The sequence below is a fragment of the Mastomys coucha genome, unplaced genomic scaffold, assembly GCF_008632895.1.
Source record: "Mastomys coucha isolate ucsf_1 unplaced genomic scaffold, UCSF_Mcou_1 pScaffold16, whole genome shotgun sequence".
Taxonomy (NCBI): Eukaryota; Metazoa; Chordata; class Mammalia; order Rodentia; family Muridae; genus Mastomys; species Mastomys coucha.
In genome coordinates, this window is record NW_022196898.1 from 56,503,004 (window position 1) to 56,529,312 (window position 26,309).

Genomic DNA, 26,309 nt, shown 5'->3' on the forward strand with positions numbered 1-26,309 from the left:
CTACACCTGCTCTAGAAGGGAAGGAAGTCAGTGGCAAGTCTGGAATACATGCTTAGAGGAAAGGGAGACTCAAATGAACCATGGTTGGTAAAAAACCAAGAGGAGCAAATGGAGCAAGAGGAAGGATGGTAGGCCCTAAATTCAGGGCTGCCAGGTACTCACCCAGCCCGTGATGGCCACATGAGACCTCCCCTGGGACCAGACACAAACCCATCCCAACACAAAAAAAAAAAAAAAAAAAAAAAAAAAAAAAAAAAAAAAAAAAAAAAAAAAAAAAAAAAAAAAAACAAATAAATAAAAAATATATTAACTCTCTCTTCGCAGGGAGCTGGGATCAAGTAGGGGGACAATGAGGAACGGGGTCCTGGTTCTTTGAAGAAGAGAGCCAATTCCAGGAAGGGGTTAAAAATAGAACATGTCTCAGAGGCCACAGCAGGTCAGACAAAAATGGCATTTGTCTGATTTGGTGGGGAGGGGGTGAGTGGACACCAGAACCTAGGCTTGAAACCTGTGCTCGAGGCCCCTCGGGGATACCAAGCCAGCTCTGTGCTTGCGCCTCCTCCTGGTGCCACCCACACAGCAAAGAAGCAACTTAACAGTGACAGGACCTCCCTGCAAGGTTGGGCAGGAGAAATGAAGCACTTTGGGGTCAGCAAACTGAGCAAACACCTGGGCTGTAGCACGTGGCCAGAATCCAGGAAAGGGAGAGGGGCTGGGGTAGTCATTCCCCATCATGAGGGGCAACAGGCTTCCCCTTACAAAACGGTTCATGCAGCATTTGGGGGGTCCAGGGGCCATGAGTCCTTCTGCCCCTGGCCGGACAGGGCTTTTCAGTTCCTGGGAGAGGTGGAACTGGCGGGTGGGAAGTGCCTTTTTTTTTTTTTTTTTTTTTTTTGTCCTGACCCCTCGACAACTGAGGCCTGTCTGTCCGTCCAGTGCAGCCTGCTGGTACAGCCTTGCAGGGGCTCCTGCCCCTGGTGCATGTGGCTTTGTCCTTTCCTTTTGGTGATGGCAAATGAGGGGCAGGCCCCCTAAGAGTCCCTCTCTTCCCAGAGGCACAGCAGATGAAACTGGAGAGGCTGGGACGCATCCTGGGCGGTCCTATCCTCTTTGGGAAGGGAAAGGGCAGTCCATTTCCAGTGTATATATATATATATATATATATATAAAATTAATCCCTGAAGTCATGAAGAGTGGAGATCCTTTTTAAATTCTTTTTTCCTCTTTTTTTTTTTTCTGAAAAACTTTGTCTTGGAGATGTTGGCCCCCCCCCAGGGGTCCAAAGTGCAGTGAGGGGGAGGTGGGGGAGCGACTTGGCACTAGATGGCCTTCTAGGTGCAAGGCCCAGGCTCCTCAGATGGACGGTTCGTCGCTGCTGCTTCGGCAGGCAGGCGGTAGGGAGCAGGGGCAGGATAAAGCAGAAGACAGGATTGGGGCATGAGCGCAGCGGGGGAGGGGACGAAGGAACACCGGCCCAGGGTTAATGCAGGAAGTTAAAGAAGAGAAATCTGGAGAGGCAGGAGAGGAGAGTGGCAGAGAAGGCAGACAGAGGGTTAGCTGGAGCAACAGAGGGGACAGTGAGCAGCTTCCACCAGAGAAAGAAACAGAAAAGCAGCCCCAGCCCCCACCCTCTGGCACTACCGGGACAGGCGGCTGCACATAAAGCCCAGGAGGTCTGGTATACCCCCAACAGAGCACCATGTTGTCTGGGCGCACAAGGGAACTGGACTCCGCTTAGCCCAACAGTCAAGCAGAGTAGCCTGGTGAAGCTCGGAGGCAGCTGTGGGCCAGCGAGGACGTCTGCAGGTAACACCCCGTCCCTCCCACCCAACCCGACTCACTCAGAGCCAGATGAGTCCTCATCCACCGTGCCTGCCTTGATGCTCATGGCGATGGGCATGACCCCATTTAGCTGTTCCTGGAGAGACTGACGCGGTGGTGGGCGGGGAGGAGGGCCGTTCCGACTGCCCTCACTGACGGAGGAGCCCCGAGAAGACCCTGTGCCCTGCTCCAGGGGCAGCCTTAGGAGGCTGCTCTTTTCGCTGATGGTGGGCAGACACTTCTTCTTAAGGATGCCTGGGTACAAGGGTGTGGGTATCATGAGATGGGGCATCCTAACAGCTCCGGTAAGAGGATGGCAGAGTGAAGCAGATGGAAGAGACTCCACTCACCTTTGTGAGGTTGGGTAGAAGGGCCCGGAAGGGGTCCCAGAGACCCTTCCCGAGTTAGGGCATCTCCATTCTCCCGTGGCCGCTCTTCAAGGGGCCCACTACCACTATTCTCCTTTGTTGTGGTCCCAAAGTCTCCTGGCCAAGGGACCTTACCAGACCCTGGACCCCCATCTGTCAAAGAAAGGAAGCCTATAGTCCCAGAGAGGATAGACAGTTAGGACAGCCACCACCCCAGCTCTATTTTCCAAGAAGCCCTGGCCTTTTATAAGGGCTTCCGATGCCCCCCAATGGCTGCAGCCCTGGTGCTGGCCCACCCTTGGGGGTACTGTGAAGGGGCAGTCTCTCAGCTCCGGGACCCAGCAGGCTGTCCCAGCCCTGCTCGCCAGGGAAGGCGGCCTCTTCCTCCTCTTCCTCGCTGTCTGATGAGTGGGTAGAAGCATAGGAACCACTCTGGTCATCTTCCAGGGACAGGTCACTGTCAGAGTCCGTGTCGGGATCTGGGAGGTCAGGGAGGGATCACAACTGTCCCACCTGCCCCAGCCCGCCCTCAGCAAAAGCCAGGCCCCTGCCCTGCTAGGCATCCAGGGCCTCTGTCCTCACCGTGTTGCTGGGCTTGACCTTCCAAGAATAGGCCACTTGGGTCCCCTAGGCCAGGGGGAACCTGGCCAGGGTTCAGCGTGGACTCCTCCCTAAAAAGACAACACTAAGCTGTAGAGGTCAGTTGGGCCTCTCTCGTGGGACTCCCAGGTCCTACCTTGTGTCCCTTTCTGCTTCTAATCTAAACTGTGTTGGCCACAGCTCTGAGACACTAAGCTCCTCGCAGCTGGCTGGTCTTGGTTCTAGTGTGCATGATCCTTTCCCTCTTTCCCAGTTCTCCCATTTCCCGGACTCACCTCAGCAAGAAGGGGATGTAGCTGGGCTGACTCTTGCCTGAGCGGCTGGCACTGTGCAATGAGCCAGCCGAATCTCCATAAGGCTGGTACAGCCTCCCGTCTGCGTAGGGGCTGGGGCAGTTATAGGACTAGGCCGGAGACAGACGTGTCAGTGAGAGGGTGGGTAGGAGGGAGTGGCCCTAGGCTAGAAAGTAAAGGGTCCCAGGAACTTACCCCAAGCCCTACCTCCCACATGCCCAGGGGTTAGAGTGGAAGGCCCCTCCTGTGTTGCCTTCACTATAGGGCCTAGCACTGGGCACAGCTACACCATAGCTGTATAGCACTGAACATTCCAAATGCCCTGGACTTGTATAAGGGCTTGCTGATTTAAAAAAAAAAAAAAAGGCACTTGGAACTGTCTCCTGAGAATATTCTAGGAGACAGGAAATTTATCAAAATTCATGAGGAATTCTCTGGCACAGGGTGTCCCTGACAACCAATCTCTGCCTGCATTTCCCCCAAGTCAAAAGCTCTCTTATCCAGTGGTAGCATTTCCTCCCAAGGGAACACATTCCACTTCGCCCCCTCCTCCTAAAATGAAGGTGTGTGGAGATGGGGGGGTGGGGGGGGAGGATGCCTAGGTAAAAAAAGTACAAAGAACAAACAGGTTCCTCGGGCCTGCTTCCCCTTCCATCAGACCTAGGCGCCCTCACCGAGGTCAGGGTAGACTTAGTGGTCAAGGCAGGGTCAGGAGTGGGCTTCCGGCTGCAGGCAAACTTGAGTGCTTTCCGGACCTCCTTGCTGAGCACCACATAGGAGAGGAAGATGAAGGGGCCCTGGCAGGCAGAGACAGCCATGGTTGACACACTAGGCACCCCGCTGCCCAGGCGTGTTCTCTTCCACTCGGTAGGGCAGGACCGGGTACCTGGACACAATTGCTGGCGGCAAAGAGGTAGTGGAAGAGCAGAGTGTCGCTGTTGACGGACAGCAGTGCCAGCAGCCATGTGGCACTCAGCAACAGGAGGACAGCAAAGGAGGAGCGCAGGCCCGAGCTGGAGGGCAGGGCGTGTGTGAGTCCTGCCATGACGCCCTCCACGGCCAACACCCGCCCCGTGCCCAGCCACCTGCCAGTACTCACACAGGGCCTTTCTTCTCAAAGCCCTGCCGTTGGGCGGCACAGGAGGCTCGGGCCGACAGGATGTACAGGAAGACACTCATCTGGGCAGTGGAGAGGGACATGAGCGGACCAGAGAGCAGAGACAGTTTCTGTCTTGCCCAGAGGGCCCAGGAGCCTCAGCTCTTCCTAAAGGGGATCCATAAGACTCTCTCATCCTGCTTACCCCAAATCACTTTCTAGCACTTACTGAAACAGCAAAGGCCACTGGTCCAGCAAAACTCCAGATGAGCGTATCATAGATGGAGAGCCAGCAGAAGTCAGGGTTCCCATAGCCTTCCGGATCCAAGCCCACAGCAAGACCTGGAGCATAGAGACATCATCAGGACAAGGTGCTCGGGGCAGAGGCAGTTATGCTGGCACCAAAGTTCACAGAACCAGGTGAAGGACCATCTGTCCACTCCCCTCTCCAAGGAGAAGTCCAGCCCCTGACACCTGATACCAGGTTGTCCAAGTACAGGGGGAAGGAATTCTTAGGACCCGAGCTATGGGTTTGGGATACATGCATGAAGGTGGAACCAGGGCCTAGGGGCAGGGGATCTCTAGGAAGGAGGCAGGATACCTGTGATGAAAGCAGGGACGCCCCAGCCCAGCATGTAGTAGAAACGCATGGGGCTGGCATTGACGTCTCGCACCTCTGTGAGCGCCCGGTACAGGTGTAAGGCCTCCAGCAGAGCCCAGGAGAAGGTGCAGAGGTATAGGAAGTGCAGCAGGATGGCAATGACTGTACAAGCAAACTGAGGGCCAGGACACTGGTCAGGAGCCAAGGCAGCCAATACGAGGAGTGCACCGGCGGGGGGGGGGGGGGGGGGGGGGGGGGAAGGGAGGCAGGCAGTGGGGGAGCCTGGTGGCGTGCGCTGCCTTGGAAGAAGGAAGCCCAGACTATGTGCAAGAGCATCCCCAGATGGATGCTGGAACATTATGAGAGAACTAGACAAGAGCAAACTTCTCCATGGTGGGCCAGGTGCTGGGATGGGCCCTTTATCCATTCATTGCTGTAGAAACAGGGATGGGAGAGGGCCACAGAGGGGACACCAGGAGCCTTGGTGGGGCTGGAAGTTGGGAGGGTCTCTGGGAGGGGAAGTATCTTACAGGGAGGTCAGCCTGGTTGATCCCCAGGAGAAAGACCAGCTGGGCCAGGCCCAGGGCAGCTGTGAGGTTGCGTCGGATGCCATGCTGGTTGGAGCGAAGGGCACGGAGGAGGGTGAGAAAGAGGAAGGTGATCATCAGGGCAGCTAGGGTGACTCCGAGGGCCACGTATGTCAGGGTCTTCAGTGGCAAGATCTCACCATTCTGAGGGATGAGTGTCAGGGTTTTCACCAAGAGCGGGGCCTGAGCACCCAGCCCCTCAACTTGGTTCCCACCCGCCGCTCGGGGCTACCCCTGTGGGTCCAACCTCCCGTCGGGACACATCCATAAGCACTGCAAAGCTTGTCATATGGTTGCACTGGCAGCTGACATGGCTCTCGTTACGGAAGACAACTTCGCAGCCTCGGGCGGACCAGCCACCAGTGCCGCTGACCCTGTGGGAGGAAGACGGAGTCAGGGAGGAAGAACGGGGGTGGGGGACAGCCAGGAGAGTGGACTCTTGGTCCAAAGTCATGGGGATAAGAGTGGCACAGGCTCACAGGATCGAATGGTTCCAGAAGACACAGATGGGCTTGGTTCTCTCCTCGGTCTCCAGCAGTCGGAACTGCACAGTGACTGGCTTGTCCAGAGCCCGTGGCAGGAGCTCCTCACCATCGTGGACACTGATGCTTACCACAGGTGTGTTGATGACTGGGCGCTTGGGGACTCTGATGACAGAAAGGTACACAGTCACCAAAGCAGCCACCAGACACCCTTATCACCGGGAGATGTTTCCCATTCGCTTGCTAACGCCAACCTCCCAGGCCCTGTCCTGGCCGCTTACCTCAGGCTACGCTTATCAGGGTCATAGTTGTGGGGCAGCAGTCCAGCCAGGGTATGGTAGATGATGACACTGGCCACTGCCTCTCCCTGACTCAGTTCTGGGTGCCTCCGTTGCCTCCGTGCCAGCTCCTCAGTCTCCTGGGCTTCGCCGGGTCCTGCAGACCTCACCATGGGGGGTATCTCTGGAAGTAAATGCTGCCACACTCAGCTGGCCCTGCCCACTGCATGGGTGTCCCACACCAAGCCGTCACCACATCTGTGTTCCCAGCTGACCTCTGAAGACAGACTCTGGCAAAATGACTGTGGTCTCAAGATCCGGGGGGCGCTCCCCACGCAATGCCTCATAACGGGGCAGCTTGGTCCCAGCAAAGTTCCCCTTATCCAGGCGTACTACAGAGATGACTAGAAAGGAACATGGCCACAAGTTACTCACCAAGTGAAGCAAGCAGGCCCTAAGTACGGCTGCCCTTTGAAACAGGGGCAAGGACTCTCTCCACACGCACCCCTCCTCCCCAACCCAGCACCACCTCACCAATGTTGGGGGTGACGATCGTGAAGGGGCTTAGATAGGTGTGCCGCATGTTCTGGGCGAGGGCACTGGCGTAAGCCTCGTAGTGCTGGAGCAGCCAGGCAGTGCCACCCTCCGTCTGCTGGATCAGTTCCCAGTGCCTCTTGTTGGCTGCATCCAGGAGGGCACTGCCTACCCTCAGCAGGTTCTAGAGACAGGCATGGTCACAGTGGCATACGCCTGTGGTCAACCTCATGCCAAATTCCAACCTGTGCCTGGCCCAGACCCACCCATCATGTCCTTCCCACAGTCTTCCCTGAGAAGCCTTGTGTATCATACTGTCCACTTCCTCTAACCCTCCCTCCACACTTTAATCAGAGCCACCCAGGGTATCCTTGCATGCCTCCTTCTGTTGTGCGCCTCTTTGGTTCCCTGAAAAGACTGAGCTCTTGGTATAATAGGCAGGGCTCTCCTTCAAGTCAGCTTATACCTCAATATGAGCAGCCTTTGCTAGGTACTAGGATTCTGATACTGGCAGGAGGGGGTACTCTTAATCAACTGTGTGTGCACATGGCTTACAGGCTGTCAGAGAGGCCCTGAGCCGGGGGTGGGGCTCCTTCCAGTACGGGAATATCCCCCCTCTCCCCTAAGATCTCCAGGAACAGGCTCTCTCAGTGGGCCCATCATGCCTACTTCAAGCCCCACCTCAGTGAAGTGCACATCCTGGGTGGCGGACAGCCCAAAGCCCCGCTGGGCACTCTCATGAGCCAGGAGTCGTGTAGCCAACTGGTAGGCCACCTTGACGTCACTGCCAAAGTAGCCAGAGGTGTGCTGTGTGGCGTTGCGCAGGAGCAAGGCTAGCCTCTGGGAGCGTCCTGAGTCTAGGCCTGATTCGTTCCTCTGCAGCCGCTCAGCCTGGATGGAGGACCAGAATTGCAGAGGGTCAGTCAGGATGAGGGAGATGGGGCTCGGAAGCAAAAAGGCCTCAAGAGGTGGGTAGGGAAAGAGGTGGTCTCTGCGGGGAGGAGGGGAAGATAGGAGCCAGGATTCAGGAACTCTGTTTCTGAAGACAAGAGGAGACAAGGGGTCGACTTACGAAGCCCTTTAGCTCTGAGAAGGTGACGGATGTGCAGTTGAAGAGGTTCGGGGGGAGCCAACCCCTGTGCTCATCACAGTGGCGCACAGCAGTCCCTGGAGGTAAGAAGCCGAGAAGGCGGGGCTTAGGGAGACAGAGGAAGCCCAGAGTACCTCATGAGCCAGACAGGAACAAGCAGCCCGTAATAAAGTAAGAGCACGGGTGTACAGAACCCCAGAGGCAAAACATCTCAGCAAAACTCAGTACAATGGCCACCTCGCCCCCAAGACATCACTATGCCTGTCCATCCAGCTACTGCCTTGCATTCGGCTACTCCTTAGCCATGAATCCTGTGCATCACTAATGGGGATCTCTTGGAATAGTGCCCAGCACTCCATACTCCTCAGGGCTGCCCCGTGCGATCTGCCTTTGAGTTTAGCTCCCAACCCCACTCCCAGAACATGCAGGATTGTCAGCAGTTCTGTTTGGGTTGGATACAGGCTTGTTTGGTCTGCCTAGGTTGAGGGGGAAGTGAAGGAAGGTGAGACATTGAGTCTCTGGGAGCTAGAAACCAGAAAGTGGGGCCCCGGGAGCTACAAGCTGGGGGCTTGCTGTCTTTATTCCCCTAGCAGTAAAGGTCAAGTGGTCAATATCATATCATAGTCCTCTAAGACCTACCAAAGGAGCCTTTGGGGCAAGGGGCAGCAGCAGGTAGCCCAAACCGCGTGCGGGGCCACCAGATCCCAGCCTCTATGGCCCGTGGGCAGCTGTCATAATTCACTATGGAGAGGAACACATGGTTACCTATAAGCAGTTCCATCCAGGCCCCGAAACCTTCCTTCCACATCCCCGACCCACGGCCACCCTCATTTCTAACCTCTGGAATGTAAGCTCTTAGCATTCCCCTGCATCTACCTGTCCCAAGAGCCCTACCTTCACAGCCATTGGTGGTGACCTCAGCAAAAGGGTTGTCACAGCGATCACACTGACGCCCAATGACTCCAGGCTTGCACGGGCACTGGCCATCCTCAGGGTCACAGACTCGGGACAAAGAACCAGTGGGATAACAGTCACACAAGAGACAAGTGGGGCTGCCAGGGGGCCGGTAGTGATTCTCCTAGGAGGGAAGAAGGGGGGGGGGTCATTGGATCAAGATGTCGTTCCTGGATATTGGTAGAGCTTCAAGTTGCGGCCTCCCTGGAGAGAGTCTCCTCTGCCGTGGGTCTTTGTGGGAACAGGATTCAGCATTCCCAAGAGCAGGTAATGTCTTGGAGCTGAACTCATCAGTGAGAAGCCAAACATTCAGAATAGGCTGCAGACAGCCCATATAGCTAGTCCAGGGCTTACTGACTCAATACTGGTCCTGGATCCCCCTGCATCTGGATATAAGGGCAAACAACCACTTGCCATGCCTGATATGGCAAAGGCACAGGGCCCTTGTCTCTCTGGAGGAAGGCCCATCTCTTCTCCTCTGCTTTCTCTGTAGGGTCAGAAGTTACAGGACAGGGTGCCACAGTGGGGGCTCATTGGGGCTCACCTTGCAGTGGCATTCACCGCTTGTCTTGTTGCAATCTGGGTCAAAGCCTTTGCTGACATCACAGTTGCACGGACCACATGTGGGGTGTCCCCACCAGCCACGGGGGCAAGGTTGGTCAATTCTGCAGAAAGACACCCAAACAGGCATGAGCCCCCTCTGCCCCTACATCTCCTCCCACTTGGTTCAAACAGGTGGTCCTTTCAGCTTCTGCTGCAGCTCAGCCAGACTCTCGGGGCTCAGAGTGACACCAGAGATAAGTCCTGACCCACCTACCTGGTCTCACAATATGGCCCAAGGTAATTTGGTAAACACTCGCAGATGTAGCCTTGGGGCACATTGGGTTTTCGGGTACACACAGACTGGTGCTCGCATGGGTTCAGGTCACACACGTTTGTACAGTTGTCACCATAGTAACCTGGACAAGAAGGATCAAAAAGGTTCAGGGCTCGCCCTCTACTGGCATTCTCTTCTGCCTAATGCCTCTTATCTACTCCCACTCTGAGCATTGTGCCAGGTGGCTATACCCTTGTAGGAGATGACGGCTCAGAGAAGAAGTGACTGGCCACATGTTAGAGAGGGAATGTGACCCATGGAACCAGTCCTGCTTCCTCAGCATACCTGAATAACAGCTACAAGAATAGCTGTCCCAGTCGTTGCTGCAGTAGCTGTTGGTGGGGCATGGATTCGAGTCACAGGGATCTGGCCAGCTACAGCCTGGCTCCACATTGATGCTCTCCCCACGGCTGGGATCCAGACTGCTGATACCCTCGGGTGTCTCACTTACCCTCACGCCCTGGAGGGATAAGAGCAGCATTAGCCCTCAGTGGAACAGGGCTCCGGGTATGAATGGGATGGGAGGCCAGGGAAGAGACTCACCTGCAAACAGCCCCGGAAGCCACGGGCCACACCGCTGGCTGGCCCAGGAACTCCCCCGACTGTAATATTGCTCAGGTGCAGCCCATGCAGCCGAGGGCCCAGATTACCCTCTGCCTTCTGTTGCCCGTAGTCAAAGGACAGAATGGCATGACCAGGGCCCCCGCTAGCTCCCAGTGCCAGCTGCGCATGATGCCAGTCACCATCATTGGCTCGGCCTGACTCCAGACGCAGAGATGACACCTGGAGCCCTGTGCCCTCCACACTAAGCACTACGTGGCCTGCCCGAAGCTGTACAAGAAGGGAAAAAAATCAGCAGACCACCTCAACAGGCTTTTCCAATCTGCCTGGCTGAGAGCAGAGGAGACTGCTTATTTCCCTTAAGCCCAATAGGTGGCAGCACTGACCCACGGAATGGGCCCAGCCAGCTCTTGGCTTCTGCCAAACCATGCCCAGCCAGTCACCTGGGTCCAACCCCCTGAAGGCTCCTACAACTGCTATCCAAGCTAGGGCTTGCCACACTCCCACATGCCCTGCATCACCTGCAGGGTGATGGTGCTGCGCCCCCTGGTGACGGCCTGCAGCAGGACGCCATCTGCCTGGCGTGTGCGGAACATGAGGCTGAGGTGCCAGGGCTGAGAGATGGGCAGAGAAAGGCCATGCCAGGCCACAAGGCTGCTGCCCAGGAAACGCTGGGGATTGGCCATTTCTGAGAAGGCAGATGAAAAGTGACTCAAGGGCAGAGCAGTGGAGTTGGAAGCGTGGCAGCTCCATGAGAGACGGACCCTCTCCTCCCCTCACACCCCAATCCTCTCCTTGCCCCTCCCTCCAGAGCATTTACCTGTTCCAGGCCCGCCCTGTATTGTGCCCAGCGCCTGCCTCTGAGTAGGCCCTTTGTCTCCTCCCTAGCTTCTCCTGACTCTGCCCAGACATGCTTTTCCACCCACAGCCCAGCTCGCAGAACCCTGCCCAGAGCCTGCCCCAAGCCCTGCCCGTGATCCCAGACGACTGACAGCACCCAGGCCCCAACCTGTGGCAGCTGCCACTCCTACCCTGGGCACAGCTCTTGCCCCCGAAGCCTAGTGGACACTCGCAGCTGAATGCATCCCACTGGTTCACGCAGGTGCCACCGTTATGGCAAGTGTTGCTGTCGCACACGATCTTCTTGGTGGGGCAGCCTGGAAGGGAGAGAGAGGAACTCAAGGACCCCAGGGCTCTGAAAACCAACAGTAGTGACTGGAAGAACACACAGGCTGTATTCCCCATGTCACGCACGGCCAATCCTCTTGGCACTTAGCTCCCAGCCTTGCCCCTTCCCCCGGGTCCTCGTACCAGGCACAGTGCCATTGTTGGCGATGAAGTCGGCCATGTCTACATGTCGGCTATCCACTTGGAGGTCCTTCATGCAGCCCACAAAGTGCCGCATTCGGACAGGGAAGCTCTCGGGCAGATCCGGCACCCCACCCAGCAACAAGGGCCCTGTCAGGTCCAGAGACCTAGGGGACAAAAGTGTGAAGACACAGGGGTTTAAGTTTATGGCTGTTCTCTTACCCCATACCCTGCCACTACGCCCAAGAAAGGGAGCACTTGGGGGGGGGGGCCAAGAGGCCCTTTTAGAACAACTCCCAGGAAGTAGAGGCACCCCAATACAGACAGATGTGCTCTCAGCTCATACCCCTTCCCCTCACGGCCCACCGAGACCTGACTCTAATTTCCAACGCTACCAGTATAGGGAAGGGCCGCATCTGACTTGTTGCCACTCCAGAGACACATCCCCTTGACCCGCAATGCCCTCTCCCTCGCTCCCGGCCCCCCTCCCTGCTTACTTCTTGCTGCCTCCTTGGGTGCCCTGAGCAGCACAGGAGTAGTTGCCCAGCATAGCTCCAAAGCGCAGAGCCACCCCTGTGTCACAGCCATCCACGGACACCACAGCTACCTTCTGCTCAGATGGACCTTGGGGAAGCCCTGTCTGACCCAACAGTGGCTGTGAAGAGAGAAGGGAGGCAGTAGAGAACCCAGCAGAGACACCAGCATAGAGCTGCACCTCTCCATACACATACAGCCACAATCAAGATCCAACCAGAGGGATAGAGGTGCCCTGCAGAGCACATCCCCTCCCTCTTCCCAGGCACAAGAGCTATGAACCGCCTTCCCCACCACTCACAATACCAACCAGGTCTAGAAAAATACATACACCAAGAACAGGACCCTCTAACTCCTCTGTCCCTCACCCTGACCCACCTTATTGTAGTACTTCAGCTCTACTGTGTGCCACTGGCCATCACTGACCCCTCCGGGCACGAATGGAGACACAGTGGTGGTTGATTCCCCTAGAGAAAGGACCAGGTGAGCTGGGTCACAGGAAGAGAGTTGGGAGTGGCAGAGAAGTGGGCATGTCTAGGGATGGAGGCCAGCTCTAGGTTTGACTGGAGGGAAGGTGCATGGCTTGAGGTCAGAGGTTCGGAGGCATAAGATCTTAGGAGATGGGCAAGGACAGGAGACACTGGGCTCACCTGCAGAGAAGGTGAGCTGCACCTGCTCCTGGATCACCTCCAGAGCCACAAAGTCATGTTTTTCATTGAAGCGCCCATTGTACAGCAGTAGCCCGTTACGCTCCTTGGTAGCAAACCTGTATAGGGGGTTGGTCATGGCAGCAAGGAATGGGGCACCCACGTGCATGCCAGTACCCCAGACATCTAAGCAACAGCAAAGCTGGCACTTTGGCTAAGACTATGGAGTCAGAATGCAGATAATGAGCCCCAAACAAGAACCCTGGCATTCTGGCTCCTCATCCTCAAGGGTGGGGGAAGAGTGCTAGCCAGACCCTGATGGTGACGGCAGCCTGCTGGCAAAACATACAAGTGCTCTGTGAACAGCTGGTCCCAGTATGTTCACTGATCTGCTAGACCATCTACTAGACCAGGAGGTACCCCACACTCTCACAGGTGCCCTGCAACCCCAGGGCCTTGTCACTCACGAGAGGGCCAGGGTGAAGTGGAAACGCTGGCGCAGGCCACGGAAGGTGATGAAGGAGCGGGCGGGGAAGCTGCGTGTGGTCACCTGGCAGAAGGGTTTCTCAAAGTCCCCGGAGGGGCAGTCACATTTGAAACCTCCCACCAACAGGTTGACACAGGTACCCCCGTTCTTGCAGACACCTGGAGTACAACGGCCAGAGCTGGCACTCACTTCACAGTGCTCACCTGGGGAGAAAAGGCAAGCTGGGTGAGGCCCTGAAGAGCAGGCAATTGAAGGTGCCCCCAGTATAGTCTGAATGTGAAATGCCCCTCCCTCCCCCAGTTCCTATAATAAATAAAGGTTTGGTCCTGGCTGGGGGAGCTATGTTAGGAGGTATTAGGAACATCAGGAGCACAGCTGGAGGAACCCAGTCACTAGGAGTGTGCCACTAGGGGCTATATCTTGTCCCAGGACCCTTCTCATATGGGTGAGTGGCTTCACCACCCTGATGATCTAACTGCCTTATAGCGAAGGACCAGCCACCAGAACTGAAACCAGAGACTGTGAGACAAAATTAACCTTTCTTGTTTTAAACCATCTCTCTTGGGTAATCCAGTGGTGAGATGTCTAACGTCCCTGGTAACATCTCCCAGGACCTCTCCCCATCCTCAGGACTCTCCCATGCATTCTCACTTCCAATGGTGACTTTCTCCTCTGAAATCTATGACACACCAGCTCCTCTTTTTTTTTTTTTTTTTTTTTTTTTCTTTTCCTCGAGACAGGATTTCTCTGTGTAGCCCTGGCTGTCCTGGAACTCACTCTGTAGACCAGGCTGGCCTTGAACTCAGAAATCTGCCTCCCTCTGCCTCCCAAGTGGTGGGATTAAAGGTGTGCGCCACCACTGCCTGGCACACTGCTCCTCTTATTGGCCCGCCACACTATTCTGTCTACAGCTCCACAGATGTTACAAGCTCCTCGAAGCTCTTCAGCCCTTCCCCACACCTGTTGAGGACCCTAGTCCCCAGGCCCTGGCCCCTGCAAAAGCAAATGCCAAGACCTAGAGGATGGCGTAGGGCTGTGCCAGCCCCCACTCCCCGGTTCTCCGCCCCCTTCTCACTCCTGCTTTTGTTCCTGGCAGGGTCAGAGATCAGTTTCCTTCCCTAGAGATGTGACCAGGTTTCCATGTCTATTTGAGTTACGGGTTGGAGTCAATGGTGTGAAGTAAGCCAGGGCTTCCCCAAGAACAGAGGGGTCCCTCTGCACCCAAACAAGGCTGAGAGAGTGGGGGTCTGAGCCCGAGGACAGACGAGCAATCAGAGGGGACTGAAAATTCAGATATCAGATGGGAAAATCCACTCCCTTCTCTCCCTCCCGATTCTGATTCTAGAGATAGGTTCTCAGTTCCCTGTGCCTAGTGACTGGCTCTTGTTTCCATGGAAACTGTTGTTCTCCTACTCTGAGCCCCCTTCCCCATCCTCCTGGACAAAGACTCCCCTCCCCTCTCTCAAACGCACCCTCCCCTCTACCCCCCCTACCCGCCCCCAGCAGCAGCACAGAAGAGTCAAGTCTGGCAAGTTCTAAGCAAGAGGATACAGCGGGAGGCACTGAGCCTGCCTACGCTACTGGCAGAGCCAGTGTGCCTGGCGCTGGAGGACATGAAGCCTGGGTGTCTGGGAAGGAAAAGGAGCAAGGGAGCTGAGGAGGCAGAGCCTATAGGGTGGGGCCGGGTGTGAAGAGACCTGCAGCCACAGACCAATAGGGAGGCAGAAATGGAGCCCCGCTGCTCAGGGCTACACAGGTCCAGTGTCCTGGAACTCCCATGACTCCACACCCCAGCTTTTCAGTGCCTTCTTCCAGTTCCTGGGTGGGGAAGTCTGGCTACAAATTAATGAAGGGATTCACTCAGCATTATGGAGGCCTGGTCCTAGGCCAAGCAACACCTCTAACTGGATCAAGTTACGTCATCTAAGGACTTCCTCAAACAAAAGCCAACACTCACCAAAGCCAGCTTTCTCTTTCTGTCAAATTATTGACATGAATCCTCACAAGCAACTTTTGACCCACATAAATTGGTTATCTCCATCTTAAATACTGTGGGAAGGGAAGCTAAGTAGCTTGCTCATTTTTCACACAGCTATTAGTGGTAAAGCTGGAACACAAACCCAGGTGCCGGACTGACCTCAATTACACAGTCTTAGTGGATCTGTGTGCAGGCAGCATGTGCCAGTGTGGGTGTGGATGTGTGGGCTTGCACCGTGAACATAAGGCTCCTCATTCTGACTTAACTAAGCAGGCAGTTGTCAGACGGCAAATAGGATCTAAGAACGGCTGATGCACCTATAGTTTATACTCTTGGAAGGAACGAGGCAGCCCCATTATTAGCCTGATTTGTGCTTGGGCCCAGAGCGTCAGCCCTGCAGGGCCGCCCCCATTGTCCCTGCCCTAGGCTCACCCGTGTAGCCTTCGCTACAGAGGCAGGTGTAGCCGCCCTCTCGGCTGCTGCAGAGCCCATGGGGTCCACAAGGTCTTGAGTAGCAGAGGTCCACCTCTGTCTCGCAGTAGTCGCCTGTGAAGCCTGGTGGGCAGCGACAGCGCAGACCCCCGACAGGGTGGATGGGCCGGAAGAGCACCGAAGAGGAGGCGATGAAGGGCGCAGAGGAGTCGAAGCGCAGCACAGACACACAGCGCATGTAATTCTCGCACGGCTCCCGCAGGCAAATGTTGTCGTCGAAGGGAAGCACGCGTTGTGCTGAGATGGCGGTGAGCAGGCTGCGGTTGAGGTACAGGCGCTCCTGGAGATCCTCTGAAGGCAGAAAGGGTGGCCCACCGCCGGGTCCTGGGGGCTGGCCCACTGACAGGCTCACGTTGAGTATATGGCCGCCTGGGGCATCTGTGTCCCTTTGCACGTTGAAGACCACCACGTGATCTGGGGGTGTGGCCAACGTGGCTGCCACAGCCTGAATGAAGAGTCCCAGCAGTGGTGACAGAAAGCGTTCTGGAGACATGTCTTCCAGGCGCAGCGTGATGCTGTGTGTGAGCATCTCATCTGTGATGATGGTGACACGTAGTGAGCACTGGGCTGTCACACTGTGGACACCATCTGAAGAGAAGCAACATGGATCAACATCAGCCTTGGGGTGGGCAGAAGCAGATGTGCCAAGCCACAAGAGCCTGGCTTAGAGCAAAGGAGGGAGTAGGCTTGTGTGACAGTCGGAGGAGGAGTCAAGAAAAAGGAGCGAGGAGGAGCGAGTACCAGGAGGAGGGAGCACCGTCAGGAAGAAGTACGGAGAAGAGGAAGCATCATAAGGAGAGAACATTAGAAGCGGGGGGAGCACCAAGAAAAAGGAGCAATTCGAAGAAAGAGGACCAGGAGGAGAGAGCACCAGGAGGAGGGAGCACTGTGAAGAAGGACTAATGAGAAGAGGGAGCACCAAGAAGAGGGAGCACCGGGATGAGGGAGCATTAGGAAGAAGGAGCACCAGGAGGAGAGAGCACCAGGAGGAGGGAGCACTACAAAGAAGGACTAATGAGAAGAGGGAGCACAGGTGGAGGGAGCACTAGGAGGAAGGAGCACCAGGAGGAAGGAGCACCAGGAGGAGGAAGCATCAGGAATAGAAGGTGCAAGCAGGCTAAAATCCTGCCCATATCCCCCAAGGTACCCAAGAAAACCTTTTTCTAGATGGCATAAAGGTGGCCGGTGAGATGAATCCCCTGAGGACAAGTCTCTCCTTGAGGGTGTTACCCCATATGTGCTTAAGGAAATGAGAGTTTTCCAAAATGGTTCTTCGCGTGTTTTCCCAATACTCCTCGGCCTGATGCATGAACTGCCTTCCAGTATCTCTGCCTTTCACTCTATTCAGTATACACCCTGTCCCGAGTCCAGTCCTTGCGTTTCTTTGCTCCCAAACTGTGCTTTGTCATTGCTCACTTTTCTTCTTTTTTTTTTATTTTATTTTTTAAATTTTAGATATTTTCTTTATTTACATGTAAATTTCTCCATTCCCAGTTTCCCCTCCAAAAAACAAAGAAACAAACAAAAACAACAAAAACAAACCCCTGTTGCCTCCCCCTTCCCCATGCCTGCCACCCCGCCCTCTCCCACTTTCTGGCCCTGGCATTCCCCTACACTGGGGCACTTTTCTTGAGGGCCCAGAGTACCGTGAGGGACTGCCACTCCTTACCCTGCACATCTCAATCCTACTCTAACCTGCCTCTCACTATGCTGGAGCGGGTTGTGTGGAAGAGAAATCTGGTCAGAGGTGCCAGGTTCCCCTCACACTCAGCTCCATAACTGCTTCCACGCAAGCCTGCTAGCCCATGGCAACACCTCTTACACAGAGCTTTCTTCCTACCCAACTCTGGGTAGCCTGGGGTCCCCACCCCAAGAAATCCAGCTGAGCCACCTCAGCCAGTGGCTGGACCACACACTGCTCCAAGCTGCAGAAAGGGTAGGCGGGAGCGGGGAATCTGGCAGAAATAGAAGAGGCCGGGCAGCTTTCACCCTGAGCCCACTGGGCTGGCCTCTCCTCTGCTACCAGGGCCTCTTATGTATTCATCCCTCACTTGGCTCACCAAGTTGTACCCAAAGGTCTGCCTGCCACGCCCCTAGGCAGCACTCTCACTTATAAACAGCTAAGTGCTAACACATTCGATGGTGTCTCACTCCACCCACGCACCCTGTGCTCAGAAGTGCCATGCACACCTGAATGTGCATACGAATGGCAACGGACTTTGCTTAGATTAAAAATGAAAACTGGGAGGCGGAGAAAGGGAAATGGCTTGGAAGGGTCATAGGGGTGTTCCTAGTTATTGCAGTGCCTTATACAAAATGAGTGTTCAGTAAAAGCTAAGATGCTGATGAGAATCCCTTGTACGTAAAAGTATCCTGAAAACATGGCCGCGAACTAAACCGTGGTGATGCTCGCCTTTAGTACCAGTGCTCAGGAGGCAGAGACAGGAGGATCTCAGAGTTCAAGGGCAGCCTGGTCTACAGAGCAAGTTCCAGGACTGATAGATACCCAGAAAAACCCTGTCTTGAAAACCCCAAAAGGAACACACACACACACACACACACACACACACACACACACACACACACAGAGCAAACTCTTCAATCAGATGCAAAATATCACATCCAAGCGGGAGAGGATGGGGCCAGTGTGGCCGAGGCTGAAAGGAGATAATGGAGATAGGGGACCCTATTCTGTACATGTCACCCTTCGAGTGGCTGCTACCTTGGGCATACTGAAGGCAGGCACCTATCTCAGCGGTGCCCTGGGCCCACTGCCTACTTGCCCTGCAGCCTCACTGCTGTGATCTGCTTGTTCTCACAAGCCTGCTGCTATGACTGCTGCTCCCCTCTGCTCCTCCCGCTTTGCCCAGGGTACCAAGACAGCAGGCCACAGTCCTCCAAGCCCTCGAGCCTGCCCAAGGTCACTGTGGTGACCGGACTCCTTTGCCTCCTTTCAGAAGTCTGCACTCACTCGTGCTCAGGAGCTGATGTTACAGCCCAGTGTTTCCCTCCAGGCAGAAAGCAACACAGGACTCTACATGCAGTGCTCCTGGACCAACCAACAAGAGAGTCTTTGCCATCCCCTGGTCCTGGGAAGCAACACTCCTGCATGCTGTCGTCCACCAACCAAGGCCCGTCTGTGCCCCTCGCCCAGCATGTCTCTTGCTTCCCATCTGGCCCACCATCTGTGGCCACCTGCCCCTCTGCTATTGTCCCCGTCCCAGCAACCAACCCATTGCTCTTTCTCTTTCCTCTTTGTCCTTCCTGCGCTGCCCTGCCCTGGGTCACTCCTCAGGTGCAAAGGCAGGTTAGGAATAGGAGTGGCTGGCACATTGCCTGACTTGTTTTAGATGGAAGAGAAAGCTGGGGGTAGGCTCCGACCCAGGAAATACCACCTGGGTCTAGGCCTCAGGCAGCTGCACCCGGGAAGATGCCAGAGTCAGCCTCCCAGCCTTCCCTCTCCTGGCAGAGGCTCTGCTGTCTGGCAGGTGAGCAGGCCTTGGGCAGGTTCTCCTGTGTGTGTGAAGAAGGTAGCAGCAGGGGCCATTTGGGCTTCGGGAGCCATGGAGTCCAGGCTGGGGCAGCTGCAGCCAGAGGGAAGAAGGGAAGATAGGCTCTAAACACGGAGACCAACAGGGGAAGACAAAGACCCAGGAAAAGAGCCAGCAGTGGAGGAAACATGGGAGAAGGAAAGAGACACAGAAGCTGGGGAGAAGGTGACAGACAGGCAGTGCAGAGGGTCCCCATGGGCAGGGTGGGAGGGAAGGAGGAGACAAAGAACCAGAGAAGGAAGACAAAGGGCCAGTGGGCGTCAGTCCCCCTCACCCAGCCTCCTGAACTTTGGGGTTGCCTTGGTGACTGACTCTAAGGGTCAGGGCTGATGGGGGAGGGGGGACAAGGGCAGAAAGGCAGCCACAGTGGCCCTAGCTGCAGCCCCAGCTTTTCCCTCTAGCCTAGAGGGTTGTGACTGGGGCCCTGTGCCCTGGTGAGGAGGCAGAGGCTAAGCAGAGCTGTCCTCCACACGGCTCCTAGGTATCTAGCCAGATTCACTACTGAAGGCTGTGGATGGAGGGAAGGAGGGAGAGGCCTGAACCTGTAGGGCCAGGTTCAGATGAGGGTACGCCTGGCTTCCTTCTCCTGGAGGGCAGATGAAGCTTCAGGCGGTTCCCAGCCTGACCCATAGCCTTTGAGAGCTCCCTCTCCCTGGTCCTCGCAGCTACCTGAGAGGTGGGACCAGAAAGTGTCCGTCCAGTAAGAAGTATGAGCAGGAAGGGGGCTAAGGCCATCTTCCCTTCCCTGATGTGCAAAGGCTGCCTGACCTCACCCTGGAAAAATCGTTCCAGTCCCTTCCTCCTCCGCTCCAAGCCCCAACTCCCCGACTCAGGAAAGTTCTTGGCTACTGAGTCTGTCTCTTGCTCCCGCCTTGCTTCTCATTCCCAGAACTGACAGAAAGGATAGAGTACTGTCAGCCAGTTCTGCTTTCCTTCCCCCCAAGTCCTGCTGTCTGGGGAGTCTGCAGGCTGAGCGCTTGACCAAGCAGTAGGAATGCCCAGGCTGGGTTCTGGCCAGGCTCCCACTCCCTTAGAAATCTGTTCTCTCTCCACCGAGTCAGGGCCCGGGGGTCTCTGCCCTCATAGCTCAGTAATCCTGGTGCCCTCTGATCCCAGTGTCTGTTTTCCTGAGCCTGGGCCATCACGGTCAGCAGGGAAGGCCTAGCACCCCAAGAACAAGTCACGGGGAGTCTAGGGGCCCAAAAGGTCCCCATCTGTCCTGCCTTTGATTGCAGCCCTTTCCCCAAGCCAGACCCCAACCAAGAACTCAGGACAGTGAGGTCTGTTTGGACAGAGACAATGGGCTCTGGCTTTACTTCCTGCCTGGGGCTCTGGAGGGGGGAGCCAAGGCAGGCTCCTTCGGCCTGGAGGGAGAAGGAATGCTCTAGACAAAGTCCAAGTCAGTCTTTTCTGCAGCTCTACTGAGAGCCAGAGGGAGAGAGAGGAGGGCGGCAGGGTCCTGACCCCCTTGGTGGAATCCTGTGTCCCTAAAGCCCTCTGACCTGCCAATGGGCTGTGTGAGATCACAGGACCATCCTAATGAGGGTGCCGGGTGCTGAGGAGCCAACTTGCCTCACCCCTCCTAGCCAAGGTCTTCCCTCCCCCCTCCCCCTCTCCCTTCCCCTCCCTCAGCTCTCGGGCCTGCCAGGCTTCCACGCGCCCTTTTTTTTTTTCCCACAATTCTTGGCAGCCATAGTCAGGACAGTCTCGAAACACTTCCCCCACCACGTCACAGTCTGGTAGGCAGGGGGCAGCCAACCAAAGCAGCCCAGCCCAGCCTGGGGCAGCAGGCGGGGCCTGCGCCAGCTGCCAGGATTCCTGGGGTTTCTTCTGAGGCCAGGTTCCTGATCTCTCAGCCTCTGAGCTATCCACAGGGTAGAGAGTTGGGTCACCGGCTCCTCTTGGATGGCACTCCACCTCCGGCGGTTGCCAAGACCTCCCTAACGCACTGTTCCCACCCCAACATCACTGGGCATCTTCCTTACCTGACACCAGCACACTCATGATGGCTTCCAGGGGCCGGTTGTTGTCCAGCGCCCGGCTCAGTCTCAGCTCACCAGTGGAGGCATTGAGTAGGACCAGGCTGAGTTCATTTCCTCGCTCAAAGCTGTACGTCAGGCTGTCTGAGATATCGGGGTCGTGGGCAGGCACGCGGCCTATAGCACCCCCAGGGAAGCTGCTGGAACGGTTGGTGACATAGTTGTTGAAAAGAATCTCAAAGTTTCCCAGCACTGGAGGGTTGTCGTTGCGGTCAAGGAGGCGAACATGGACAGTAGCCCTGCTCACCAAGGGAGCAGACGTAGCCTGGATGACCAGGATATATTCAGGCCGGTCCTCATAGTCCAAATCTACCAGGGCGGTTAGCTCGCCTGAGAAGATGTCCAGCTGAAAGACCTCAGGGATATTGCCCTCCACGATCTGGTACATGATCTGTGCGTTGGTCCCTTCATCTGGGTCAGTGGCTGTGACACGGGCCACGGCCAGCCCAATGGGGCTATTCTCTTCCACAAATACATCAAACTCATCCTGTTCGAAGACAGGGGGATTGTCATTCACATCCAGGACAGTAACTGTCACTTCCATGGGCGTGCGGGCTGGTGGCATCCCCTTGTCCACTGCATATGCCCGCAAGATGTACTGGGCCACGTTCTCACGATCCAGCCTCCGCAGTGTGCGCACAATGCCCGATGTTGACTCTACGATAAAGTCACCGTCTCCATCATCTCCTCCTTGGAAGGTGTAGAAAACCCTCCCATTCAGTCCGGAGTCTCGATCGGTGGCTGAGATCTGCAGGACGCTGGTGAAAGGTGGCACATCCTCATAGACACTCCCCTGGTAGGAATCTCTGAGGAACTGGGGGGCATTGTCATTTACATCATTCACCAGAATCTCCAGGTAGGTGGTGTCAGACTTCTGGGGAATGCCATTGTCCCGAGCGGTGATGGCCAGGGTATACGACACCTGGTCCTCATAGTCCAGCTCAGCCTGGGTGGTGACGGCCCCAGTGTCTGCATCGATGCGGAACTGGGGTATGCTATCCTCCATAAAGTAGGTGATTCGGGCATTCTCCCCTGTGTCCTCATCCGTAGCACTGATCAGCACCACTGTGGTGCCCGCTGGCCGGTCTTCATTAACGTTTACTGTGTAGTGGGAGCTCTGGAAGACGGGACGATGGGTGTTGGCGTCAGTGACATTCACCACGATCTGAGCTGTGTCCTGCCTTGTGCCATCTGAGGCGGTCACTGCCAGCACATACTGCCGCTCCAGTTTGTAGTCCAGTGGTAAGGCCAGGGAGACCAGTCCACCACCGCTTTGGCTGGTGATAGAGAAGCGGTTGCGGGTGTTGCCGCTGGTGATCTGGTAGGTGATGACACTGTGAGCGTCTCGATCCACGGCGGACACCGTCACCACACTGGTGCCCACGGCGGCATCCTCATTGAGCCGCACCGTGTACTCTGGCTGTGTGAAGGTCGGGTTGTTGTCGTTGACGTCCAGGATGGTTACACTGACACTGGCTGAGGCAGTAAGCGCTGGGGTGCCATGGTCCCGGGCTTCTACACCAAAGCTGTAGAAATCGACCTCTTCACGGTCCAACTCTGCAGTCACAGAGATCCAGCCTGTGCCGTTGTTGATGGTGAAGGGGAAGTCGTGCCCAACTCCAGCCAGGCTATATTCGAGGCGGGCATTATCACCGGCATCAGCGTCAATCGCCTGGACATGCAGAACTAGGTAGCCTAAAGGAACGCTCTCCAGGACAGTGGCCTGGAAAGGGGTGCTGACAAAGATGGGGGCGTTATCGTTGATGTCTAGGACTTGCACTGTTACTAGGCCAGAGACGTTGGAAAGTGGAGGACGGCCACCATCCTGAGCCCGTATCCGTAGTGTGTATTCTTTGGTTGTCTCATAGTCAAGTGGACTTACCACATCCAGGGCTCCAGTCTGAGCATCCAGATAGAACTGTCCCCGAGCATTGCCACTCATGATGCTATAGTGCACCAGGGCATTGCTGCCCTTGTCTCTATCCGAGGCGGTGACTCGGAGAACTGGGGCTCCTGGGGTCACGTCCTCCCTCACCTGCACCACATAACGCTTCTCACTGAACTGGGGGGCGTTGTCGTTATCATCCTCCACGGACAGGAAAACAACGGCTGTGGAACTCCGTGGGCCTGGGTCCCGACCCTGGTCACTCGCCTCCACTGTCAACTTGTAGGACTCCACTTCTTCCCGGTCTACAGGGCCACGGGTTCGGATCACCCCCGAGCGAGGATCGATCTCAAAGACTTCTGAGGGGCCGCCTCCAGCCCCCTCCAGCAGGCGGTACAGAATGTTGGCATTGGGAGGGGCATCGCCATCGGTGGCCCTGACTGTAAGTACCTCGTAGCCAACCTCCAGGTTCTCCCTGAGGCTCTCCTTGTATTCTTGCTGCTCGAAAACAGGGTCGTGATCGTTGGTGTCAGTCACTAAGATGGTAAGTGTGGCCAAGGCACTCCGTCGGGGCATACCATGATCCTGTGCGGTGACCCTGAAGACATGGGTGCTCTTGGTCTCCCGATCCAGCTCCTCGGCTGTGGTGACAGCACCGGTGATTGGGTCCAAGGAGAAGAAATGATTGGAGCGGCTATCAAAGAGGGCATCCATGGTGTACTCAAGTCGACCCGCCTCACCCTCATCTGGATCAATGGCTCTTAAGGATGCAACAGAGGTACCAGCAGGCTGGTTCTCAGGCACTGTGGCCTGGTAGCTGGGAGGTTGGAACTGGGGAGCCGTATTCACATTCCTTTTCCTGCGCCCACCCCCCAGAGATTCCTCTGTCGATCCTTCCCCAGCTCTGAGCCCTGGGGCCTGTGCCAGCTTGCAAGACTGGCATCTGAGCCGTGGGGCCTTTAAGCAAGGGTGCTCTTGAGGCAGGGTCAGCGCGCCTTGAGGAGAAAGGTGGCCTCCGATACCCAGGAGACGACAGCTCCAGGGGCAGCCTTCAGAGGATGGCGGAAGAGGGATATGAGCCCCTGATTCTGGACACCAAACCCTCAGGCCATCGTGGTGGGGCACCAGGTGGCCGGTCAGCTCAATGCCCGAATCTCTGCAGCGGCTGGTGTAAAGCCAGAGGTTCGAAGCAGAGGCCGGGCAGAGCCAGCCCACGGGGGCGCAGGCCCCAGAGGAGCTGCGTCCCCCGGACCCCAGAGAACGACAGGGCCCCATTTGATCTCCCAGTAGTGGCGACGGCGGCAGCAGCAGCAACAGCAGTAGCAGGGGCAGCAGCGGCGTTGGGAGGGGGGCGCTGGCAGCCCGGCTCCGCATCTCTCCCTGCTCCCGGCCAGCCGGGTCAACAGCCGCGGCGGCTCTTCCTCCGGCTCCTGCCGGACCCGCCGCGCCTCATGCCCGGGCCGGGGCGCCGGTCCCCGGGGGCCACCTGTACGTCCCACTGGGCCTGCCCCCAGATGGCTCGGCGGGGCCGCGCTCTCGGTCAGCCCACGATGCGCCGGTCTCCCACCACTCGCGAAGCCGGGCCCGCTCCCGAGTCACCGCGACCACTGCGGGTTCCCACTGCGCTTCCACCTGCGTTCCGGCGCGCTCTCTACCCGCGCCCGCGGGCCGCGAGGATCTCTGGCTCTGCCGTGTCCCGGGGTCCCGAGCCCCAGAAGGTCCCCTCCGCCCGCGTGAGATCGCCCACCTGCGTCTGCGAAGCCGCACGCTCCGGCCCGGGCCCGGCTGCCAATGACCGCCCTGCGCCACCCGCTCGCGCCCTGCGTCTCCGCCGCGGCAGCTGCCGGTCGCCGCGGTCCCGGGCCCAGACCCGCGTTCCCTCGCCTCCCGGGCGGGCGGGCGAGCTCTGCAGAGCGGCGGCGGTGGCGGCGGCGGCTCATTACCATAGACCTGCTCGCGCCGCCGCGGTCTTAAAGCGGCGACGTCCAACGCGCCGAAAGAGGTGGGCCCCACCCAGCGCCCTCTCTGCATTGATGCTGTCTGTAATAAGATTCCCGCCTCTGGTAGCATTTTTCTTCCCAACGCATCAGACTTGCTCGTGGCCAGTTCTGGATCCCTACTACAGCTGAAAGAGGAATGAACAATCCGAAGCCACACAGGGAATTGATACTCTTGTAAAATTCTATGGCTAGTGCTCTTTCTGAATGCCTTGCAGAAGATGAACAGGGTGGGAGGGGGTGGATATAGATAGACACACACAGGCAGGCAACTTTCCAGTCTTACCATCCCTGAGAACCCTCAACGCTGCCTCATCCTACAGGTCCCGGGTCAGAAGTAAAGAAGACATTGCTCGACACTACAAAGTCTCCCCCAGATACCAGAAGTTGTGGTCTCAGTTGGAAGTCTTGGATAAAAGGACCCCTAAGCTCATTTTGGATACAACTTGGTTACCACATGGCAGGTCAGGGGAAGTGAACTAGAGGGTCTAGAGCGGCAAGGACACTAACACTACCAGATTCCTAGGGGCCAGGGTGAGTTGGTTCCACAAGACCCAAGCTTCCAGGGTCTTAGGACTTGTGGCTTCACTAACTTAAAGTCAGACCTGCACTCTGGGAAAGTGACCTTCTTCTTTATCCCTCCTCAACCCCACCCCCACCACCATCAACGTCCAACTGCTATCTTCCTCCTACCCACAGGTTAGTAACTAGCAAGTGGCCCCGTCCATCGCACAAGATTACTGAGCCCTTCAGAACCTTCTGGAAGGGGTATGAAGAACTGGTGAATCTACCCATGAAAAGGGTTCACACAAGAAGCTGGGACCAAAGAACCAGGAAGTCTAGGCAAGTCAGAGGGCTTCTTTCTCTCATACCCTGAGCAATGAGGGGTGTCAGATTGTATGAGAGAGGAGACAGCTCTCACGTGCTAGCTACGTGACCTCTCCTAGAATGAGGGCTTGAATAAAGTAATTGATTTTCAGAAATCTCCAGTGAGGTGATGATATAGTCTGAGGAGATAGCTCAGTGGGTAGAGAGACCCCGCCATTCGAGGAGGAGGAGTAGAGTCTGGAGTCCCAGCACTCACATTAGAAAGCTGGGCATAGCCCGGCAGTGGTGGCACACGCCTTTAATCCCAGCACTTGGGAGGCAGAGGCAGGCGGATTTCTGAGTTCGAGGCCAGCCTGGTCTACAGAGTGAGTTCCAGGACAACCAGGGCTACATAGAGAAACCCTGTCTCAAAAAACAAAAA

The 26,309-nt window shown here is 56.4% G+C and overlaps 1 protein-coding gene across 4 annotated transcripts; it reads right to left on the bottom strand.

Annotated features, from left to right (window-relative positions):
• Positions 1 to 866: 866 nt before the first annotated feature.
• Positions 867 to 24,992, bottom strand: Celsr2 (cadherin EGF LAG seven-pass G-type receptor 2). 4 transcript variants are annotated; one of them, XM_031375191.1, is made up of 34 exons: positions 21,125 to 24,992; positions 15,529 to 16,176; positions 13,099 to 13,321; positions 12,635 to 12,750; positions 12,363 to 12,451; positions 11,948 to 12,105; positions 11,454 to 11,617; positions 11,174 to 11,299; positions 10,664 to 10,830; positions 10,125 to 10,412; positions 9,867 to 10,041; positions 9,522 to 9,663; positions 9,249 to 9,369; positions 8,645 to 8,828; positions 8,390 to 8,491; positions 7,733 to 7,827; positions 7,342 to 7,551; positions 6,661 to 6,844; positions 6,402 to 6,530; positions 6,130 to 6,310; positions 5,846 to 6,013; positions 5,614 to 5,740; positions 5,310 to 5,510; positions 4,780 to 4,954; positions 4,408 to 4,520; positions 4,182 to 4,261; positions 3,969 to 4,095; positions 3,757 to 3,879; positions 3,065 to 3,192; positions 2,772 to 2,860; positions 2,486 to 2,668; positions 2,172 to 2,342; positions 1,842 to 2,076; positions 867 to 1,108 (listed from the first exon to the last, which is right to left on the bottom strand). In XM_031375191.1, exons 1-34 carry the CDS (start codon positions 24,435 to 24,437, stop codon positions 1,102 to 1,104), a joined length of 8,742 nt encoding a protein of 2,913 aa, XP_031231051.1. In that variant the 5' UTR covers positions 24,438 to 24,992; the 3' UTR covers positions 867 to 1,101. The 4 variants fall into 4 exon arrangements, with proteins under 4 accessions (XP_031231051.1, XP_031231050.1, XP_031231049.1 ...); XM_031375190.1 differs by lacking the exon at positions 867 to 1,108 and adding an exon at positions 1,240 to 1,375; XM_031375189.1 differs by lacking the exon at positions 867 to 1,108 and adding an exon at positions 1,240 to 1,508.
• Between the last annotated feature and the right edge of the window lie 1,317 nt (positions 24,993 to 26,309).